The sequence below is a fragment of the Myotis myotis genome, unplaced genomic scaffold (assembly GCF_014108235.1).
Source record: "Myotis myotis isolate mMyoMyo1 unplaced genomic scaffold, mMyoMyo1.p scaffold_m19_p_18, whole genome shotgun sequence".
NCBI lineage: Eukaryota > Metazoa > Chordata > Mammalia > Chiroptera > Vespertilionidae > Myotis > Myotis myotis.
Genome location: NW_023416322.1, coordinates 3328680 through 3350393, shown reverse-complemented (window position 1 = coordinate 3350393; position 21714 = coordinate 3328680). Strand labels below are relative to the sequence as shown.

Below are 21714 nucleotides of genomic sequence, written 5' to 3'. Positions count from 1 at the left end.
TATTTATTGCCATTTCATTGTTCATATTTCCTCTTCTTCTTCTTCTTCTTCTTCAAGAATACTCTTCAACATTTCATGTAATACTGGTTTGGTGGTGATGAATTTCTTCAGCTTTTCCTTGTCTGGGAAGCTCTTTATCTGACCTTCAATTCTAAATGACAGCTTTGCTGGGTAGAGTAATCTTGGTTGTAGGTCCTTGCTATTCATCACTCCCTTCTGGCCTGTAAAGTTTCTGTTGAGAAATCAGCTGACAGTCATCATATGGGTACTCCCTTGTAGGTAACTAACTGCTTTTCTCTTGCTGCTTTTTAAGATTCTCTCTTTGTCTTTAACCTTTGGCATTTTAATTATGATGTGGCTTGGTGTGGGCCTCTTTGGATTCATCTTGTTTTGGACTCTCTGCACTTCCTGGACTTGTAAATCTATTTCTTTCACCAGGTAGGGGAAGTTTTCTGTCATTATTTCTTTAAATAGGTGTTTAATCTCCTGCTTTCTCTCTTCTCCTTCTGGCACCCCCATAATTCGAATGCTGGTAACTTGAAGTTGTTCCAGAGGCTCCTTACACTATCTTCAATTTTATTATTATTATTATTATTTTTTTTTTTGGCTCTTATGATTGGGTGTTTTTTGCTTCCTCATATTCCAAATTGTTGATTTGATTATCAGCATCTTCTCCTCTACCGTTGATTCCCTGTAAGTTATTCTGCATTTCTGTTAGTGTACCCGTCATTCCTGACTGGTCCTTTTTTTATGTCTTTGATGTTCTCACTAATTTCTTTGAAATTCTCACTAAGTCCCCTGAAGCGCTCATTAAGAGCCGTGAGCATCCTTATAACCATTGTTTTGAACTCTGTATCTAGTGGTTTGCTTGCTTCCATTTCATTGAGTTCTTTTTCTGGAGATTTCTTCTGTTCTTTCATTTGTGACATGGTTTTTTGTCTCCGTATTTTGGCTGCTACCCTGTGTCTGTTTCTATGTATTAGTTAAAGCTTCTCTGTCTCCTGGAATTGGTAGAGTGGCTTTGTGTGGTAGGTGTCCTGTAGGGCCCAGCGGCTCAGCCTCCCCAGTCACCTGAGCTGCACACTCTAGGTGCCCCCTGGTGTGGGATGTATGCACTGTCTTGTTGCAGTTGAGCCTTGATTGCTGTTAGTGTCATTGGGAGGAATTGACCCCCAGGCCAGTTGTCAGGACCAGCTGCAACTACAGTGGAAGAACTGCTGTGCAGGAGGCATTCCTATGGAGCAGGACTTTCTTCAGTGGGGCTTTGGTGCTCACTGAGTCTTCCCCTTGAGTGTATCACTCATGGATGGATGTGTAGAGTTGTAATCTGGTGTGGTCTGAAGCTGTCCACTGGATGCACTGGCTCTGGGCCTCCCAGGAGGTGCAAAGTCAGCCACTGCCTGGGGCCACAGATGGGTGTCAGACCAGCCCGTTTTACACCGCTGCCCCTCCCACCAGTCTCAATGTGCTTTCTTCTTTACTTCTCTAGTTGTAGGACTTCCATTCAGCCAGATTTCAGGTGGTTCTGAATGATGGTGGTTTTGTATTTTAGTTGTAATTTTGATGTGGTTGTGGGAGCCGGTGGGTACCACGTTTACCTACGCTGCCATCTTGGTTCTATCCCTCTTCTAATGTTCTTTGAATGAGCTTCACCATCTTGCAGGTTTCCTCATAAATTGAGGATAAAATTGATACCTGTTTTGCATGAGACATGTTTTAATGTTTTGAAGATTATACTTTGACAAAGGTAAACCCAACAGAGAAGAGGGTTGGGGCCTGCTGGTGGCCCAGCCCTGGCACAGCAACCTCAGAGTGGCAGAGCTGGTGACCAGCTTCCTCCCTTCCCCCAGCTCGACCCTTCCTGTCCACACAAGGCTGGGTGACCCTGGGAGAGCTGAGCAGCCAGGTCTTTCCTTTCTGGGCATCACCGTGACCAGAAGCTGTGTCTCAGGAGCGCCCAGCAGAGCGGGTGCAGGTCCTTTCCTCCCTGGGAAGCATGTGGACCTGAGGTCAGGACTCACCATGGCCCTCCGGACTTCGTCAGAAGTTCCCTGGAAATGTTTATGCCTGACTCCACTCAAGGGATGTGGCCTTTAATGACGTCAATTGAACCTTATTGTCATAAATTTTATTTTCCTACTGACTTTCATTTTGGTAGTGGTCAATCCTAATTCCATCTCAGGGGTTTGGAATGAATACTGTGGTTTAGAAGGCTTCCCAGGCCTTTCCTGAGACCACAGGAGGCCAGCCCTGCAGGGGATCAGGGCCCAGGCCTCACGGCCAGGAGGTCTCAGAACTAATCTCTCCTGCTCCCTTGCTGCCGTCAGAACACTGAAGCCTGGTATATGACCAGGTGCCAGCACCTCCCTCCCTGCCCCTACTCCCTATCACACCTGTGAGAGACAAGCCTGTCCTCTGGGCCCCTCTGCCTATCACCTTGGGCTGCAGGATCTCCTGACTCGAAGCCAGCAGGCTCAAGCCCGCCCATCACCTCTACACACCAGTTTGCTTCCTTGGGCCCCACCTGTTTCTACACACTTGACCTTTTTCCCCAGATAGATTTTTCTGGAATGGCCCCGAAGGTGCCGCTCCCTCCATCCCTAGTTGCAAAGTCACACCCAATGCCATGTCCTGGCATTAGCCCCTGCCTGGCTCCGCCCCACATTTTTTGGGCACCTGCTTGCACTGTGTCTCTGAAACTTACCACCTCCTGGTAGGGCCAGGGAGCCAATGAAAGGGGGCACGGAGTATGGGGGCAGCATCTGTGGAAACCAGCCGGCCAAACAGCTTTTGGCAGAGGGACCAGTCTGGATGGTCTGTAACTGGGGCAAGAATGCCTACCACAAAAATAATTGCTTTGAGCCCATACTGGGCACGTAGGAGTCGTCACACCAGGCCAGAGCAGGGTGTTTTCAAGTCCTAGCGACCCTGCCCAGTCACTGACCAGGTCTTTAGCTTTGGTTTTCAGCTTTGACAGAACTCTGTGCAGGTGGGCTCAGTCCCAAGTTCCCACGCTCCTTCCACCAAGGAGAGTGCTCACCACCCTAAGCCTGCCTTTCTGGTGACAGTTACACGGGAGCGGAGACGGGCAGGCAGGGAGAGGGCTGACCCCGGCTCAGGGACGTTTCCTCCTGTGATAACCAGTCCTGACCACGGCTCCAATGTGCCCTCCTCTCTCCGGGGCAACCACACAACCACAGGGTAGACCTGGTTCTGGAACATCCAGTGCCCACGTTTCCACAGACTCCGGACCCAGGCAGTACCTTGTTGTAACAGGGCAGGTGGCTGCCCTCTGGAGGCTGGTCGAAGCTGATGGGCACCTCCTCTGGCTCGCTGGCCCGAGACCGCACCCCGGGGCTGCTGGGCGTGGAAGGTGGGCTGTGAAATGGTGACACTGCGCCCTTGAGTCCAGGGCTCTTGGGTGAGGCCCCAGGCAGCAGGGCGGCGGGGTCGAAGGCTAGGTTGGCCTGTTGAGAGGAGAAGAGACATTTCAAATCGGGGCAGGAGAAGGTGAGTTTCTGCTCTAGCTCTTTGGTTTACCTGGCCTTGCCTAGCTCCAGAATTCTAGAGTGGTGGGGCGCCTGGGGTGGGGTGGACTATTCTGTGCCCAGGAGGTCATTGGCAATGTCTGGGGACATTTTTTGTTGTCACCACTTGCGGGAAAGTGCTACTGGCATCTTGTGGGAAGGGACCAGGGACGCTGCTGAACATCTTTCAATGCACAAGGCAGCCCCGCCCGCGCAAGGAAAGGACCCAGCCCAGGCAATGCCACGCAGAGAAACCCTGGTCTAGGCAGGAGAAGCCAGGCAGTTACAATGGAGAGCTCTGGTATTTACGCTCCTACACAGCTTTGCTGTATTGCGTGGGGAAATCTTGTCTCCCAACAAGGCTGTGAGCTCCACTGCCCCGACATGTGCTTCATCTACTCCCCAGGGAAGCCTGCTCGGCTCTGGGCGCACTGTGATGGGTGGAGGGGTCCTGCGTCCAGGGCCAGCAGCCGAATTGCAGCCTGTGTTAGGCTGGCATGGTTGGTGGCTGCCTCCAGGCCTTGGGGGAGAGGGCCCCGCGGTTCCGGGAGTGTCTCCTGCACGGTCATGCCCTTTTCTTGGAGGACCCTTGGGGCGCTCCATTCTCCATCAGCACTGCTAGGTGTCAGCTACCTGAGCGCATGCTTGACAGGGACCTCGTTTTGGCGCTTTGGCTCCAGGTGGAGCCCTCGTCCTCCAGGGCAATTTGGTCCCTAGCTGGTGGTCGGAGGCCAACTCTCCAGGTGACACGGACATGCAGATGTTGGGGAAGAGGTCGCTGCACTCACCTGAAGCTTCTCAATCAGAGGCGAGCTCTTCACCTTCACCTTGGGAAGGTGGCTTGTGTTGGGTGGTGATTTCTGCAGAGCAAACGGACCAAAACAACTGAATGAGTGGGGTGGAGGGAGGCGGGGTCCTGGAGCCCAGAAGCCACAGGTGGAGGAGGAGGAGTTGGCTTCACCCAGCTATGGAGGCCCACATTCCCCCCCAGGGCCTGGTGAGGCGGACTTCCCCCCACTCCATCTCTCTCAGAGCAGGATCAGAGCAGGCAGGACAGATGCCCAAAATACAGGAGGTCTCCTGTACCAGCAAGATGATCTCATGTTCATTTCGAGGGAACAGACGGTGCCTGAGAGGGGACTTCTCTGTACCTCATGACCTTCAACAATACTCGAGGGAATTTCAAAGAGAAAGGACAAAATAACCCCATTCCGTTGGTCACAAACAAAACAAGAAACCACCGACCAGGAGTGAAACCTGACAGGTATTTTGGAAATTCCCCCCTTGAACTAGTGGTATTTGGAAAATCCCACAAAAAAATTATCATTTTCCAAAGCACTGACTATTCATTTTGATGAACAGACATTTATGGAGCATCTACCACATTCCAGGCTTTATGCTGGTTGCATGAAGTTGCACTCTGTTAGGTGAAGATATTTTTGCGATGAATGGATGTAGAAATCTTATCTTGCTTTGATTTGATGTTATCCAAAAAGATGAACTCCTTTCTGTTTTGTGCAAAATCCCTACAACTGAGTCTGGCTCCACAGATATATTCATCCTCACATGTAGGAATGATGGCGATGATGATGAAGAAGAAAAATGAAGGAAGGAGGAGGAGGAGGAGGAGGAGGAGGAGACACTTCATGTTGTTGGACAGAGGCCGAGGCAGCTATAGGGGGCCTAACACCTAGGCCCTACCCCTCACCCCATGTTCTAATTGTCCTGCATCATGGGAAGAATAACACCAGTCCCTAGAGGTCTGAGTGTTCTGAGTGAGGCGGCTGTATTTCAGCAAAGGAAGGAGGAGATGGACTCAGCTCCTGGGACCTTTGTAAGGCCCAGCACTCAGGGGGGGGCTGCGAGGAACAGTCACTGGCCAGGACCCAGGAGCCCCCGCCCCTTCTCATTCGGCTTCAGACAGGAGCACGGGCTACCCCGCCTCGGCCAGGGTCCAGCAGCAGATGGAGTCAGTGAATCTAAGGGCCCCGCCCTCCAGCTCCAGGTTGCCCCTGGCCCGTGAGTTCACACCCAGATGTATTCCTAGAGCGGTCTTTCAAGGAACTCGTGTCCATGGCGAGCACAAGAGCTTCCAGCCCAGGCTGGGCTGTCCTTAATCTCTGTGCTTTAAGGTGACATTTCTCAGGAGCCGGTGTTTCTGAAGATGCCGTTGTAGAAATGGCAGCAACGATGCTACTGATAAAGCCTCCCTTACGTCGTCCTGTGACCCCTTCTCCCCAGCTGACCACGACGTTCTGAAGAGAGTGGAAATTTAATAAACCCGGCCCCTTTGCCATAGCACAGGCCTGGGAACCCAGCTCAGGATCCACGAAATGCTTGTTGATTTGAATTGAACTGCAAAGCAGGATTCTAAATAGCCGCTAATGCAAGACCCAAGTGCCCTTGAAAGACCGCTCTAGGAATACATCTGCCACCAATGCAGTTCCTGCGAACGGCAGCAGGGGGCAGCATTTCCTTTACCACTTAAGCAGCTCCAGGCAAGTGGTTGGGGAAGGGAGGTGGGGGGAGGTGGTGGTGGAGAAAAGCCAGGGTCCACCCTCAATATGGGTGTTTCTATGTCCATATAGGACATTCTAGTGACGTCTAGAAGTTAGGAGCCTGATTATTCAGACGGAAGTGTTTTCAGCCCTTCTCTGGGCAGACAAGGCACTGCACACTAGGAACCGAGGGGCTGACTGGGTCCTGCCTTCCTGCCTGGGGTGACCTATGCCACCAGGGCCTCTCCTGTGTTGGTAACGTGGGCGATTTCTCTCTGAGGGCAGCGAGCCCCCTGTGCGCTCTGGGTTGCTTCAGTGGTCCAGAGCAGTGGCCTGTCGTGATTCCCACGGTACAGTTCTGCCTGAGGTTAAGCACAGCCCTCCCTCCTGGCACGTCTCTGCATGGGAGACTGTGTAGGTCCGACCTGGGGGGCAAGCATGACTCTAAGGGCCCTTGGATGGGGGTGGGGTGAAACCACAGGGCCTGCTCTCTTTGCTGAAATTCCCAGGCTTGAAAAACAGCATCCCTGCCCCTGACGGATCACAAACAAGGTTCAGTAGGGGGGCATGGACCAAGCCTCATTGTCAGACAAGGATGCAGGAAGTTCATCCCTGAGTCTACAAGGGGGTCCTCGCCTGCACAGGTGTCTGAGGGTAATGATTTTGCCTCCCTTCTTATGAGAAGGAGGAAGAAAACATACTCAGCGTCTCCCCGCACTTACCTCCTCTCCGTTCTGGCCCAGCTCTACCTTGGGAGGGAACAGGGGGAGGGAGCAGGGCGGTTTCCTCCTGGCAGGCTTACTGGCTGGCATCTGGAGGGCGGAAGAGTGATGGACAGACACACACAGAGAGAGAGCAAGTCAGGCAACAGGGAGGAGGAGGAAGTGGAAGCGGCTTCAGGGATGTCAGGGAGGAGGAAAGGATGGCGGCAGGGGTGGTGTGTCCTTGAGATTGGCCTTAGCTGGGTCAGTGAATTCCGCTTCCCCGCCACCCACACGCAGTCAGCTCTGGCTCCCGTTCCCGCCAGGCTGCGGGACCCTTGCCTGCTGCAGCCACTGGCCTGAAATGTCCCCAGACTACACCCACGCTCAGCTCCAGGCACCGCCAGCACCTCTGACCAATACCATCTTCCTTGCCCTTTATGCCATTCCCTTGTGTCTAGAAACGATGGACGGCTTTCTCAGACCAGAAAACAAAAGCGCAAAATAAATGCGCCTGAAACAGCCTGACGAGTGCACCCTCGCTGGCCCCAGGGGCCTGTGACCCTCCCCCTCAGGTGCCCCTCCCCCTTCCAGCGAGCACGTGAGACCGGGCGCTCAGGAAACCCTAGTGTGAATCTCCACCTGAGGACACTTTTTCACACTGTCCTCTCCAGCAGGATCCTTCTAGAACCCCTTGGCCACTGGGTCCCTTCCCTTTCCCAACCCTGGTTTCCTGCTTCCTCGCTGGGAATCCTGAGCTCCAGGCAGGAGCCAGCGGGGAGGTCTTTATTCTGACCAGCCTAGGCCTGGCACAGCTGGCACGACCAGGTCTCTATCAGTGGGTGATGGAGGCGGCCGGGACCCAGACCCCACCTCCGCTGGCCTGCGGGTGGCTCTGGCCCCGCTCCCCCCGCCCCCCCCCCCCGCCCCGCCCTGCGTGAAGGCCTCGCTGCTGGGAGATCCTGCCTGGCCCAGCAGTGGCCACGACATTCCTCACATGCAGGGGACCCTCTATGGCTTCTCTTCCTAATTTGGTAATTACCACGCTTCCTCCCTCCCTCCCTCTCCTCTGGGCCTGACCCAGACTTCCCCTTCCGCCAGCCCCCTCCCAGAGCAGCGCTGCGAGCCGCCTGACTCACCTCCTTCGCCGCGGCTGCCTGCTCCCTGAACCGCCCGGCCAGCTGGGCCACCGAGGGGGACGCCGAGTTGTCCACATTGGCGTTGGTCTCCGCGGGTCTTTCCTGGCAAAACAAGGGGAAGCGGCGGTTAATGGGAGCCGGGCACTGGCTCAGCTCAGCACCGACGCTGGGGCCATGCCAGGGCCATGCCGGCACCTGTTCTGTGGCCACAGCCAGAGGTGGTGACCGTGAGATCTTTGAACTGCATTTTGCAATTGGCTCCTACATGTAAAGATTAAAACAACAGCAACTCTCAATCTGCCACAGGTAGTGAATGTTTACGATGTGCTGGGCCCTGGGTGGCCCTGGGGAGCTGAGGGAAACACAGCCGGGCCCTGTCCTGGAGGAGCCCAGGGGTCTGGGAGGCAGACGGGCCTTCATTCTGTTGTATTACTGACAGCACTGGCCACAGGGGGCTGGTGGCAGGCACTGGAGAGGGGGGCCTTTAAGTGTATGAAACGGTTGACCGGTGCCCTCGCTGAGCTTCCCACGCGTGTATGACCGCATCCCCTCATGTCACCAGGTGTGCGGATGGTGACGTGCTCAGTAACTATTTGTCAAACTAATAAACACACAGCACGAGCACAGGCAGCCTGGCGGAGGAGGCCCTGCCTGCTGGACTCGGCCGTGAGCTGTCCCGTGGGCTGCTGGCAAGGCGTTCAGTGACAAGGACAGTGGCTGTGTGGCCCCGGAAGGGTCTGTGGATGAAATGCTTTCCTACGGAAAGTGCAGGACAGGCCTCTAGAAGGGCTGTCACCACTCCGGGCGACGGGGCCCTTCCCGGAGCCCTTGGCGAGGCCAGTGGGGTAGCATGCGATGTCACTCCCTCCACAGGGTCCTCTCTGGGAGACTCACCCACTCCCCCCACCCCCCACCATGTTCCTTTTCGTGGAAGGAGTAGGCTGGTCCTGCCCTGCTCTGCCTCCAGGGAGGTCATCGGGTTACAGTGACCGTCCCCCCAAAGGGGCCTGCAGGCTCCCTGAAGAGGCCAAGATGCACCCTGGACTCCGCTCACTCCCGTGGGCCATTTGTCACAGACACATGGGTGAGTCAGCGAGCGCTGGAAATGGCCACCCCACGTCTGTGAGGTCACACGCGGCTCACATAACCACCTGGTTTTAATCATGTTTTTAAACGTCTGGTCTCAGAGACATTAGGCCTTTGTTGTTGTGACCAGAATGATGGCATTTATTGCACAGACTTCAGACTCCCTCTCCGGGCAAGCTGCTGCCCAGACACAGGGTTTGGTCCGGCTCTCTCTTCCCCTCCCTGGGCTCAGGCTGTTCCTCCAGCAGCAAGTCTGCCTCCCTGTGTACTGCACAGACACGCACGCACACGTGCACGCAGGCACACACAGATACACATTCATGCATATGCACACACACACACGCATGCACACAGATGCACATACAGATGCACACATACATGCATGCACACACACATGCACACATAAGCACACACACACACTTCCTAGGCCCTCCTTTTATGCTAAAAGCATCTCCACGCTTTCTGGTCTGGGTGTCCCTCCAAAGTGAATGTGAGGGGTCCTGCTATGGTGCTGCCGCCTTGGAGTGGGAGGAGCAGATGTGACCCCACTAACCTCCCGCCGCGATGCTAAGGACACGGACCAAGCTCTGCGAAGAAGGCTTGTCTAGAGATGGGGAGGAACTGCAGGCCACGGGCCGTCAGGGTAGTGAGGCCTGGGGTGGAGTGGGAGCGGGGTGGAGGGGGACCATGGGGATGGGTGTTTGGGTTGTTTCAGACCTGTCACCCATTGGACAGCTTCAGACCAGGCCAGATTATACCTCTACACATCCATCCATGAGTGATACACTCAAGTAGCATCTGGTCCTCCAAGCTCACCCCTCCAGCCTGAACAGCAAACTCAACAAGGGAGTCCCCTCCAGCGAAGACACCGGAGTTCCCCATAACACTGAAGGCGGGGTGTCTCGGGCCTGGGGTAGGGCCTGGCGGGCAGAGCTCACGGGACCGCACCGGTGAGCACACTCCCACGTTAGCAGCGCCAGGAGGCAAACGTCTTGTCCGGGAACAAGGGCGGCTTGAGGGACGGTGAGACTCACTGAGCCGCTCCTGGCACAGCGCCGATGGGTCTGTGCATCTGTCTGACTTCTGCCCACATCGCGGATCAGTCTCTCTGTCCGCTGCTATTTATTGCTCGGGTCCTGCTGACCGTGCACTTCACCTCGGCTCGAGGCGCCCATGGCTGCGGTGCAGGGAGACACATTCCAGATAAAAATAGAGCCGCGCAGGGATCAAAGGCCTCCCGGACTTCCCTGTCCCGAATGGGGCTGGGCAAGGGGCTCGGAGGCGAGGGAACGAGAGGCTTCTGGAAGCATTTAGGGCTGAAAGAAAGAAAGACTACAGTTCGTCCGGGTGTGCTTTCCTGGAGCCCAGTGAATGGGCTTCCTTTAGAATGCCTGCCGGTTCCAGAGCTGGCTGAGCTGAGCAAGTCCACTCTCCAGAGCCTTCTCGGCCATTGTGTGGAAGACTAGTATTGCCCTCTCACAGCTGGGCTCACTGCAGCCCAGAGAGGGCAAGTAACTTAGGCAGAGTCACACAGGAAAGCCAAACGGAATAACCTATGAAATAATTGACTTCAACCCCTGATAGCCTAGCAATGCATACCAGTTAAGTAGTGAAATTGCTGAGGTGCTTTGCAAACTGCAAAGTGCTATACAACTAGTGGAGCTATAGCCGCTGGGTTGCCTGGCACAGCGGGAGAAGTCTTTGTGTGTGGGGGGGGTTGGACAGGGCTCAGCTTGTGTGAGTCTCTGCCTGGATTTCTGCCTTGCAGTTCCTGCAGGTGTGACTTCTAACCCCCAGGGTCCCAGGACACCCCACCTGGGCCCCAGGTCCCAGGACACCCCACCCCCGGCCCCAGGCTGGCGAGCTAAGGTGTTGGGAGCTCGCTCAGTCCCGAGACTGGTTTGCTAAGCACTGCTCTCACCGGGGCTGTGCTCCTAGTTCTGAGAAGGACTTTGGTGTCCCCGCCTTGCCCCAGACTTTCCTGGGACCCCGAGCTTCCCCAGGACTCTGCATTCTTTCCCTGTTCCTAAGAGGCCCATCAAGTATTTCCCCCAAAGCCCAGGGTGTGGAAAGTCCTCACCGAGGGGACGGAGCAGAGGGCCCAGGACGGACCCCAAAGCACCTGCTTGGGCTTGAAGGGCAGACAAACCAGGATGCGCCTCAGCACAGGCCAGGAGCCAGGCCGCATGGAGCTGGAGGGCCTGCTGGGGGCGCCACCACCAATGGGCTGGGCTGCTCGCCCTGCTTTTCTCTCCTCCTCCCTCCTCCCACCCATGGTGCGCAGAGGCGGAGGGGCGGGCCAAGTCAGCAGCCTCTGAACAGCTGGGCTTTTTAAAATTTGTTTTAAAATATATTTTTATTGATTTCAGAGAGGAAGGGAGAGGGAAAGAGATAGAAACATCAATGATAAGAATCATTCATCGGCTGCCTCCTGCACGCCCCCTACTGGGGATTGAGCCCACAACTTGGGCATGTGCCCTGATTCGTAGGCCGATGCTCAACCACTGAGCACACCAGCCGAGCTTGGCTTTTTTTGTGTGTGTGTGTGGGCGGGGTAGGGGTGGAGGGAAGCGTGTGGAAAGTGGGAGGTGCCTCTGTGTGGCTGGTGGTGATGGAGACGGGTTGGCTCTGAGGCCAGCAGGTAAACCGACCCTCCATTGCTCCTCAGGGTAAGTGTAGGGCTCCCTGTCATGTGCTCCTCTCACGTAGGTCAGTCCCGTAAGAAACCTGGTATCACTGAAGCCCCTGTGAGTCCGAGGGGTGGGCCGGGCCCAGGGAGCCACTGCACCAGGGTGCCCGGAGGCCCCGGAGGAATCCCCGTCACTAGGGCCATTCCTGCTTCCTGAGTGGGAGTGACTGTCTGCGCCCCGAGGTCTGGGATGCTTGTCCTTCAGGCCACAGCAGAAAGCTGAGGCATAACTTCTAAGATTAGAACAAGTTGCTCAAGGACCTGGGCCTGCCTCCCAGTCAGCTGCGGACTCTCCTGTTACAATGGCTCCCCACGCCTGCCCTCCCTCCCTAGTTCCACACTCAGATGGTCTACTAAAGCCGGTGTTCCTAAACACAGCTTCACGCTGCCTCTGAAGCCAGCGCACTTGGGAGGGCATATTGTGGGTTTCAAAGGCACCCATCAAATTTAGTAACAGTAGGACCAACAACCCAAGAGAAAAACGGGCAAAGGATTTGAACAGACACTTCATGAAGGAAGATAATAGGAATGGCTCACAGGCACACTAGTCATTAGCTAAACACAAATTAAGTCTACAAAGAGATGCCACGACCTACGCACAAGAATGGCAACGATGAAATAAACTGACAACACCAAGTGTTGGCAAGCCTGCAGGGCGACTGGAATGCTCACACATGGTTGGTGGGAACACTACTTGTAAAAATATCTTGGCAGCTTCTCATTGGCCTCCCTGGGCATGTCCAAGCCCAATGCACCAAGCACATGACCCAGAAATCCCACGCCTAGGTATCTGCCCAAGAGAGGACGACATATGTCTCCATAAAGACTTGTAAGCATGGAAAGCCAAGATGGTGGTGCAGGTAAATGTGGTACTTGCCGACTCCCACAGCATCAAAATTACAACTAAGATACAGAACAACCATCATTCAAACCACTGAAATCTGACTGAATAGAAGTCCCACAATTAGAGAAGCAAAGAAGAAAGCACCTCAAGACTAGCAGAAGGGGCGGAGGAGGGACGGGCTGTTCTGACACCCACATGTGGCATTTTTTTAATCAGGAGGGATATCGTGGCTGCAGAGGCCACCTACGAGGAGCAAGGGATCCCAGCCCCACACCCAGGGTTCCAGAGCTGGGAAGAGAATCCCTGTAAAACTTCAGGCTGTAAAAACCAGCTGGGATTGTGGCTGAGTGACATGGAGGCTGCAGGAATCTCAGCAGTTCCTCTTAAAGGGCCGGCACATGGACTTACTCAGATGCAATCCCTCTGAGCTCCAGCCCTGGGGCGGTAGCTTGAAAGGCACCTGGGACATTGGGGGAGGAAATGGATTGTCTGGCATCAGGGTAAGAACTGGGGGCAGCTTTCTCCCAGATGGGGGTGCTTGCAGGGGTCACTGTTCCTATGCTGGGACCTCGCCTGTAGCAGAGCTAACTGGCAGCCATATCAGCTTGGCTCATCACTCTGTCCTGGTGACTCCCTGAGATCTCATCACATCCAATCTGCAGCCCCACCCAAGCTGTTTGCAGCAGCTCTTCCAAACTAATGGCCTGTCCTGGTTCAGGCTTCAGACTTTCCCAAAACCTCTTTAAAAAGCAGCAGCTGGCGTCAGCATGCCCTACGCATACCAGTAAGAGGCCCAAGGCCAGGCACTAGCAGCAGCCTGTCTTGCTTTACAGCTTGGCCTCTCGTGGGCATGTCCAAGCCCAATACAAGTAGCAGCCATCTGCAGATGACTCTGTAGCTCTTGATGGGTGGCCCCAGGCAATGGTTGACTTTGCACCTCCTGGGAGGCCCCAGAGCCAGTGCACCCATTAGACAGCTTCAGACCAGGCCAGATTACAACTCTAAACATCCATCCATGAGTGATACACTCAAGGGGCAGACTCAGAGAGCACCAAAGCCCCACTGAAGCAAGTCCTGCTACATAGGAATGCCTCCTGCACAGCAGCTCTTCACTGTAGTAGCATCTGGTCCTCACAGCCAATTGGCCTGGGGTCAATTCCTCCCAGTGATGCCAATAGAAATCAAGGCTCAACTACAAGAAGACTGTGCACACAGCCCATACAGGGATGCACCCAGAGTGCGCAGCTCAGGTGACCGGGGAGCCTGAGCCATTGGGCCCTACAGGGCACTCTGCCAATTCCAGGACACATAGCCGCTCTACCTAATACATAGAAACAAACACAGGGAAGCAGCCAAAATGTCAAGACAAAGAACCATGTCACAAATGAAAGAACAGAAGAAATCTCCAGAAAAAGAACTCAATGAAATGGAAGCAAGCAAACCACTACATACAGAGTTCAAAACAATGGTTATAAGGATGCTCACGGCTCTTAATGAGCGCTTCAGGGGACTTAGGGAGAATTTCAAGGATGTTAGTGAGAATTTCAAAGACATGAAAAAGCACCAGTCAGAAATTAAGCTAACACTAACAGAAATGAAGACTAATTTACAGGGATTCAACAATAGAGTAGAGGATTCCAAGAATCAAATCAACTATTTGGAATATAAGGAAGCAAAAACACCCAATTAGAAGAACCAAAAGAAAAAAGAATAAAAAAATATGAAGACAGGGTAAGGAGCCTCTGGGACAATTTCAAGCGCACCAACATTCACATCATGGGGTGCCAGAAGGAGAAGAGAGAAAGCAAGAGATTAAAAACCTATTTGAAGAAATAATGGCAGAAAACTTACCCTACCTGGTGAAAGATACAGACTTACAAGTCCAGGAAATGGAGAGAGTCTCAAACAAGATGAACCCAAAGAGGCCCACACCAAGACACATCATAATTAAAATGCCAAAGGTTAAAGACAAAGAGAGAATCTTAAAAGCAGCAAGAAAAAAGCAGTTAGTTACCTACAAGGGAGTACCCATATGATGACTGTCAGCTGATTTCTCAACAGAAACTTTGCAGGCCAGAAGGGAGTGATGAATAGCAAGGACCTACAACCAAGATTACTCTACCCAGCAAAGCTGTCATTTAGAATTGAAGGTCAGATAAAGAGCTTCACAGACAAGGAAAAGCTGAAGAAATTCATCACCACCAAACCAGTATTACATGAAACATTGAAGGGTATTCTTTAAGAAGAGGAAGAAGAAAAAAATATGAACAATAAAATGGCAATAAATACATATCTATGAACCATTGAATCTAAAAATCAAAGTAAATGAACAAGGAATCTAATGAACAAAATAAACTGATGAATAAAATAGAACCAGAGGCATGGAAACATGGGATAGACTGGCAAATCTCAGAGGGAAGGGGGAAAGAGAGTGGGAAGAGATTAACCAAAGGCCTTATATGCATATATGCATTACCTATGGACAGACAACAGGGTAGTGAGGCCTGGGGTGGAGCGGGCGCGGGGTGGCGGGGACCATGGGGATGGGTGTTTGGGTTGTTTCTAGATCTGGACTATTGATAAAGCTGATCTATATTTGTGTACAAGTCTTTTTTTTTTTTTAATCTTTATTACTGATGCTCAGAGACAGGGTTTGATCATTTTGGGTCCAAATCCAAACCCTGCCTCTTCCTAGAGGTGTGATCTCAGGCAAGACACTTAACTTTGCCGAGTGTCCGTTTCCCCACTTGTACAACAGAGCACTTATCTCCTGTGATTGTCAGAGAGACCAAATGAGAACACGCACTCAGGCCCTGCACCTGACAAGCTTCCCCTCCCGTTTTAGCTGTCATTGCTGCCACCTACGACTGGTCGCACCCCGTAGGTGTCCGATGGAGCATGGGCTCCCTTGCACCTTGTCGGGACGTCAGGCTGTTGCCAGTCGGCTCTGAAGACTTAATAGCAAGGGGGGCGCAGGGGTCTGTTGCCGCCAGGCTTTTCCATCTCATCCCGCAGAGCAAGTCAGAGACGAGCTGGGTGGGTGGGCGCTCAGAGCCGAAGGAATTTACGAATGGGAACCTGCATCACACAAAGGAGCAAGCTGGCCACTGGGGTGTGACTCCGGACTCCAGATACCAGTCGCCTAATTCATAGCAGGGCCATTCCTGCCCTGGGGCCATTTGTGTGTCTCAGGCTATTGGGCGGGTAACAGAGACAGGACCAGCCAGAGAGGGAGGACTGCTTTTGGCTTGGGGAAGGGTCTTGCCTTTCACCCAGGGCCCTGTGGCATGAAGGGGCCATAAAGAGACAGCCCCGTGGCCAGTCTGAGGCAGGCCTGACCAGGCTGGCTTGTCAAGTGGGGGGCAGGGGCCCTCAGGGGCCACAGGGGGCGGATGGCTTGAGGAGCTCTCCCAGCGACAGGTATGTGTCCAGGCAGAGGGACTAAGGGGTTAAGCCTCCGGGCAAACACGCTCCGTCCTGCAGTCAGGAGGGAAGATCCAGATGAGCTATTTCAAGAGCTGAGCAGCCCGGGGCGGGGAGGCCACTGACCCACCGTGGGGGTGGGGGCGCTGTGTGAACTTCCTGCCCCTCTCAGCCCTTCTGTCCTCATCTTCGAGGTTCAGGGCTTGCAGAGCTGCCACCCAAGGCCCTTCCGGCTGACTGGCTCTGTTTTTTCCCTTTGACACCCCGGTGAAGAAAACTGGGGACACTGCAGTTCTCTGGCTTGTGTAGAAGAAAACGGAGGGAGCTGGGTAACTAGGATCCGGCAGAACTGGGGAAGCTCTGCCGGGAAGCTCAGGAACCCCAAGGAAATGCGGCCTACACCCCAGCGTCTTCACACACGAGGAGTGTGACCCGGACCCACTCTCAAACCCGAATCCAACGAGCATTCATTCCAAGTGAGCCACCCGGCCAGCCACTCTTCAGACGCCGAGTTCCAGGAGAGGAGACCTCGCACAGCGGGGAGGCAAGCGGGTGGGACAACGGGCAGCAGAGGGAAATAGAGTCAATGGCGCTGGGATGAGTTTGCATCAGCCACGGGTGGTCACTAGCCTTAGTGGAGTGAGCACATTGCCAAACGTTATACTGTACACCTGCAAACATAACCGAATATTGCCTACCAACTCTACTTAAAAAGGATAAAAAGAGCCATGGCCACGCTGGAGGGAGAAAGAACTGTCACTGAAACAGGAAGAGTAAGCTGGGAGCTGGGCGGGGCGGGGCTCCTCCCCCTGGCCTGCTGCAGGGCTCGGGAATGACGGGGAGTGATACCGCGAAGAAGGAGTGGCTGCAGGAAGGTCTTTCATTCACACCCTCGGGCATGCTACCTTCTGCTGTCTGAGACAGGAGGGCCTCCGGGGCACAGGCTCAGCCCTGGGCGCTCAGCCTGAGAGCCACACGGTCCTGGGGCAGGAGGGGCTCGAGAGCCAGGGCCTCGGAGACACCAGGGCCTCGGAGACACCAGGGCCTCAGAGACACCAGGGCCTCGGAGACACGAGGGGCCTCGGAGACTCCAGGGCCTCGGAAACACCAGGGCCTCGGAGACACCAGGGCCTGGGAGACACCAGGGCCTCGGAGACACCAGGGGCCTCGGAGACACCAGGGCCTGGGAGACACCAGGGCCTCGGAGACACCAGGGGCCTCGGAGACTCCAGGGCCTCGGAGACACCAGGGGCCTCGGAGACTCCAGGGCCTCGGAGACACCAGGGCCTCAGAGACACCAGGGCCTCGGGAGCCAGGGCCTCGGAGACACCAGGGGCCTCGGAGACTCCAGGGCCTCGGAGACACCAGGGGCCTCGGAGACACCAGGGCCTCGGGAGCCAGGGCCTCGGAGACACCAGGGGCCTCGGAGACTCCAGGGCCTCGGAGACACCAGGGGCCTCGGAGACACCAGGGCCTCGGAGACACCAGGGGCCCGAGGGACAGCCAGGCTCTTCCCCACGCAAGGTGCGGACTCGAGGCCTGTGGGAGGGGTTCCCAGCCTTTGAGCAGCCATTCCTCCCAGGAAATCCAAGAAAGGTCCTCCCGGCAGTGAGCACAGAAATATCCTGGCCCCTGGCCGGACGCACCGCTGCGAGGTCCAGGCCTCAAGGAGCCCGCCGCCCCTGGCCGCCCTCTCAGCAGCATCTGTGCTGGCACAGCCTCGCTGGGCACCAGCCAGCTGCTCTCGGGAGGCGCCTGGCGATGACTCGGAGGTGATTTGGGTTTCTTATCGACAGAGGAGCCGTGCTCATCCCTGGAGAGGCTCCCCCCATCACTGCGCCCACACACCTCCCGTGCCTCCGGGGAGCCCTCCACGGGGGCGGCTGGGCCTTTCCCAGGGGGAGCTGGCTCCTTGCGTCCTGGCTTCCGGGCCTTTTCTCCCAGAGGATCCTGGGATTGCAAAAGGACCTCCTTAACCCCCACAGAAAGTAGAGAGTAGAAATGCTCACCCATCCCCGGGCAGCGTGGGGCTGGGCATGAGGCAGGCTGGCCTGTGCTGGCCTGTCTGCAATCGGCCTGCCATCCGAACACCGTGGCAGGGAGGACTCCGTCCCAACCAGGCCCGTCCCAGGCCTGCTCCTCTGGGCTTCACTTCCTCGTCTGTTAAAGGGGGCGATGCCTCCTACACAGGGTCATTATCACAGAGAGCGAAATGTGCGGGGGATGCGCCTTAGCAGCCAATTCTCTCTCTCTCTCTTTCCTGCTTTCCACTGACTTTACTTAATATGGCCAACGACTGGCCCATGTTGGGGTTACAACCTGTTTGGTACTCGAGATCCTAAACTAAGCGGGAATTTCTATAGGTTCATGGGTGCAGGCATCTTAAAGCCAAGGGAGACTTAGGAAGAGTCAGTATCCCTACAAAAGTCTTGGCTAAACATTTTAGTGACAGAGGAGTTCCTGAAAATAAAATCAATCAGCCATTTTGGGGGTTGGGGGCGGTTACAGGAAATTAATTCTCAGTCCCTGTTCTGTGGAAGCTAAGGGTCAGCTTGGTTCCCGTCCCAGCAACCACTTCAAGCGCGAGTTGAGAATTCAGTGCCACAGATGTTGTGTCCGCGTGGGGCGTGATTAATGGCCCAAGGAGCAGTGTGGGCTGCCCTGTGGCTGGTCTGAGCAGCCAGGAAGGAGGAGCCACGGGGTAAGGATGGGGAAGAGCAGCTCAGAGGGAGGTTGTGGACAGTGCTCCGGAGACAGGAAGTCTGCTTCATCTCCCACTCTGCTCCTCGGGTGACTGTGGGCAGGTAACTGAACGCATGTACCATTCAGGTGCCTCGTCTGTAAAGTGAGGACGGCAACATTGACATCGCAGGCTTGTGTGGGCTCCAGTGAGAGAGCGCAAGTGTGGCACATAGTAAGTGCTCAATAAACACAGCTGATTTTGTTTTTGTTTTTTCGTTGATACTCCTCACCCAAGGACATTTTTTTCCATTGAGAGAGAGTAGAATGGGGGGGGGGGGGGGCGCGCGCGCAGGGGGAGAGAGAAGAGAGAGAGAGAGGAGAGAGAAACATCAATGTGAGAGACACATTGATTAGTTGTCTCCCATATGCACCCTGACCAGGGCCGGGGATGGAACCTGCAACCCAGATTCGTGCCCTTGACTGGGTATCAAACCTGAGACCCCCCGGTGTGCAGGCTGGCGCTCTAACCGCTGAGCCACGCCGGCCAGGGCCGCAGGTGATTATTAGACGGAAGCTAAGGTATTTGGATTTATCCTGAAGGGGTAAATCCAGCAGGGCGTTTAAAGGGAAGCTTCGTCCCGAGCTCTGTCCATGCAGAGAGGCAGGAGGCAGTGCCACAGTGCTGCACGCGTCCTTTCGGGAAGGGTGGGCGACTCAGCTCAGACGGCAGGAAGGACCCTGTGACCCCGGAGGCCCTGGAGCCAGGCATGGAGAGTTCAGGGACATTCCACATCATCCTGCCAGAAAGAAGGCCAGGACAGAGAAGAAAGCTGGGAAAATGGGAGGAAACTTCCATTTAAGGAGCAAATGGAGGAGGGGATGGTGGGGGAGGGAAGGGAGACGGAAGCTAAGAGCTGGAGATGGAAAAATTCCAGGCTGGTATCAGGTCTAGGATCTGGAGAGGAAGGACACGTGGTCTACGGGGAGCCTGTGATAGCAGGTCCCAGCATGCTTTGCTGAATTCCCACGCCTGGCTCATGACATTTTGAAGGCAAACTGAGATTAGCCTAAACATAGATGTAACAGCAGAGTACAGGATGAGAGTGTTAAAATGAAACATTTTCCTTTTAACTAAGAGAGGTCCCAGAAGATACATATCTTTATACGTATATTTAAAAACCCTCTATAAAAAAAAAAAGAAAAACATTTTTTTTGGATAAGATACTATAAATGTCAAAAAGAAAAAACAGCAAATTTGAAAAGTTATTTGTCACACAGATCAAAAGGAGGTAGTTATGCTCTCACAAAAGCGCTCTCACAAAATGACACAAATAATACATAACAAAGGATATAAATAAGCAATTCATAGGAAAGCAAATTCAAAAAGTCAGTACACATGCAAAGATGCTCAAACTCCCTAGGTTGCCAGGGAAATGCAAATGAAATTACACTAAGATTTTTCTTTCTGCCTCTCAGGCAGGCAGGGAGCGAGGGGCGGGCGAGAGAGGCAGCTCTTGCTCTTGGGAAACAGGAGAAAGGAACCATATTGCTGGGGAATGTGAGTTGTTGCAGCCTTTGGACCTGGTAACATTTTCGACTCAGCCCCATGCTCCTGGAACCCACTCCTTAGACCAGGGGTGGGCAAACTTTTTGACTTGAGGGCCACAATGGGTTCTTAAACTGGACCGGAGGGCCGGAACAAAAGCATGGATGGAGTGTTTGTGTGAACTAATATAAATTCAAAGTAAACATCATTACATAAAAGGGTATGGTCTTTTTTTTTTTAGTTTTATTCATTTCAAACGGGCCGGATCCAGCCCACTGGCCGTAGTTTGCCCACGGCTGCCTTAGACACTGAACCTGGGTACGCGGCCACGGAGGCGGACGGAGCGTGCACAGCAGCAAACCCAGGAAACACAGCGAGCTCCCAGCACGAGGGGGAGGTTTTACGGTCCATCCACATAACGGGCCATTATGAAACCATGACAAAGAATGAACTAGAGGACTCTAAATTTCCATGAGAAACTGTGACGTCAGAATAGCAAGATGCAGAGACCTGTGTATGTAATGTGACCCCAGTTTTATAAAGCAACAACTAACCACCTCCCCTACCAGTATATGTGCATGTCCGTGTGTATCTATACGAAGGTGTATATAACACATAGATAAGAATGTATATAGTTCTAGAATATGGCATATGCTACAGAGGGTATATATGAAGGGTAACACAGGGACAGGAGCTGGTTTGAGGGAGGCAAACCTAAAGATCGTTATGTGCCTGTAAAACCCCAGCATGCCCGCTCCATCAGTTATGTGAGATTGTGCGCATGTGTTTAAGGGAGCGAATTAGCGCCATGACATGTTCTCAAGGGAAAGAAAGCACGTTGCCAAGATATAGAACATGGAAAGTATCACATAAAGAAAAAATTCAAAAACACGGAAATGAGTTTCAAGCTCTAACTCCCCAAATCCGGCTCTCTGCTCAAGGAAACAATCCATTCAAAGCCAACACGTCCCCTTCCGTCTCCGTATCTACTCTTAGAACAAGCACGTCACGGGACTCGCGAAAGGAGAAAGACATGGGCGACTTCCTGTCGGCCCCTGCCCTGACCTTCTATAGGTCCCGGACAGCTCAGCACTCATCACATGTCCCTGGCGACCAGCAGACTGTGTCCCCAGAGGAGTCGAGCTCTGGTCGCTTTGGAAAGGAAAAGGGTAACAGGAAGGAGGGACTGAAGCTCGCTCTGTGCAAGCACATCACAGGCGCAGCTCGCTCCGTCATCCCCGCAGCCCTGGGCGAGTGCTGTTATGTGACTAATCCTGTTGTACAAGGACGTGTGCAAAGCTTTCCCACAGTCACAGGTGCTGCCTGCCGCGGAGCTGGGCTCAGACTTGGCCAGTCTGACTCCCGACAGCACAGCCATCCTCCCTCCTGTGAAATCCGTCTCAACTCTGCATGTCAACGCGGCAGTTTTGGAGCAAAGAACCCAGTGTGGCGCTTGGGAGCCATGACCGCTTTCGGGCCTAGATGGGAAATGGAGTTTCCCGATGTGCCAGGCTGTGATCCTGGGGGCACCTCCCACCCGTGTCCAGGCCCCTCCGCCCCATCACTAGGGCGGGCGCTG

The 21714-nt window shown here is 54.1% G+C and overlaps 1 protein-coding gene across 3 annotated transcripts in view; it reads right to left on the bottom strand.

Moving 5' to 3' along the window:
- RCSD1 (RCSD domain containing 1) overlaps positions 1-21714 on the bottom strand; it is a 46129-nt gene that overhangs the window by 3836 nt on the left and 20579 nt on the right. For 2 of the 3 annotated variants that reach the window (XR_004973278.1, XM_036343330.1), the window contains exons 2-5: positions 7866-7967; positions 6748-6837; positions 4316-4387; positions 3264-3467 (exon numbers count right to left, since the gene is read on the bottom strand). Coding sequence is in view for 1 of the 3 variants with exons in the window: in XM_036343330.1 (XP_036199223.1) it covers positions 3264-3467; positions 4316-4387; positions 6748-6837; positions 7866-7967 (468 nt within the window). In the remaining 2 variants the exon portion in view is untranslated. The remainder of the gene's footprint in view (positions 1-3263; positions 3468-4315; positions 4388-6747; positions 6838-7865; positions 7968-21714) is intronic. The other variant, XR_004973279.1, reaches the window with a different exon arrangement.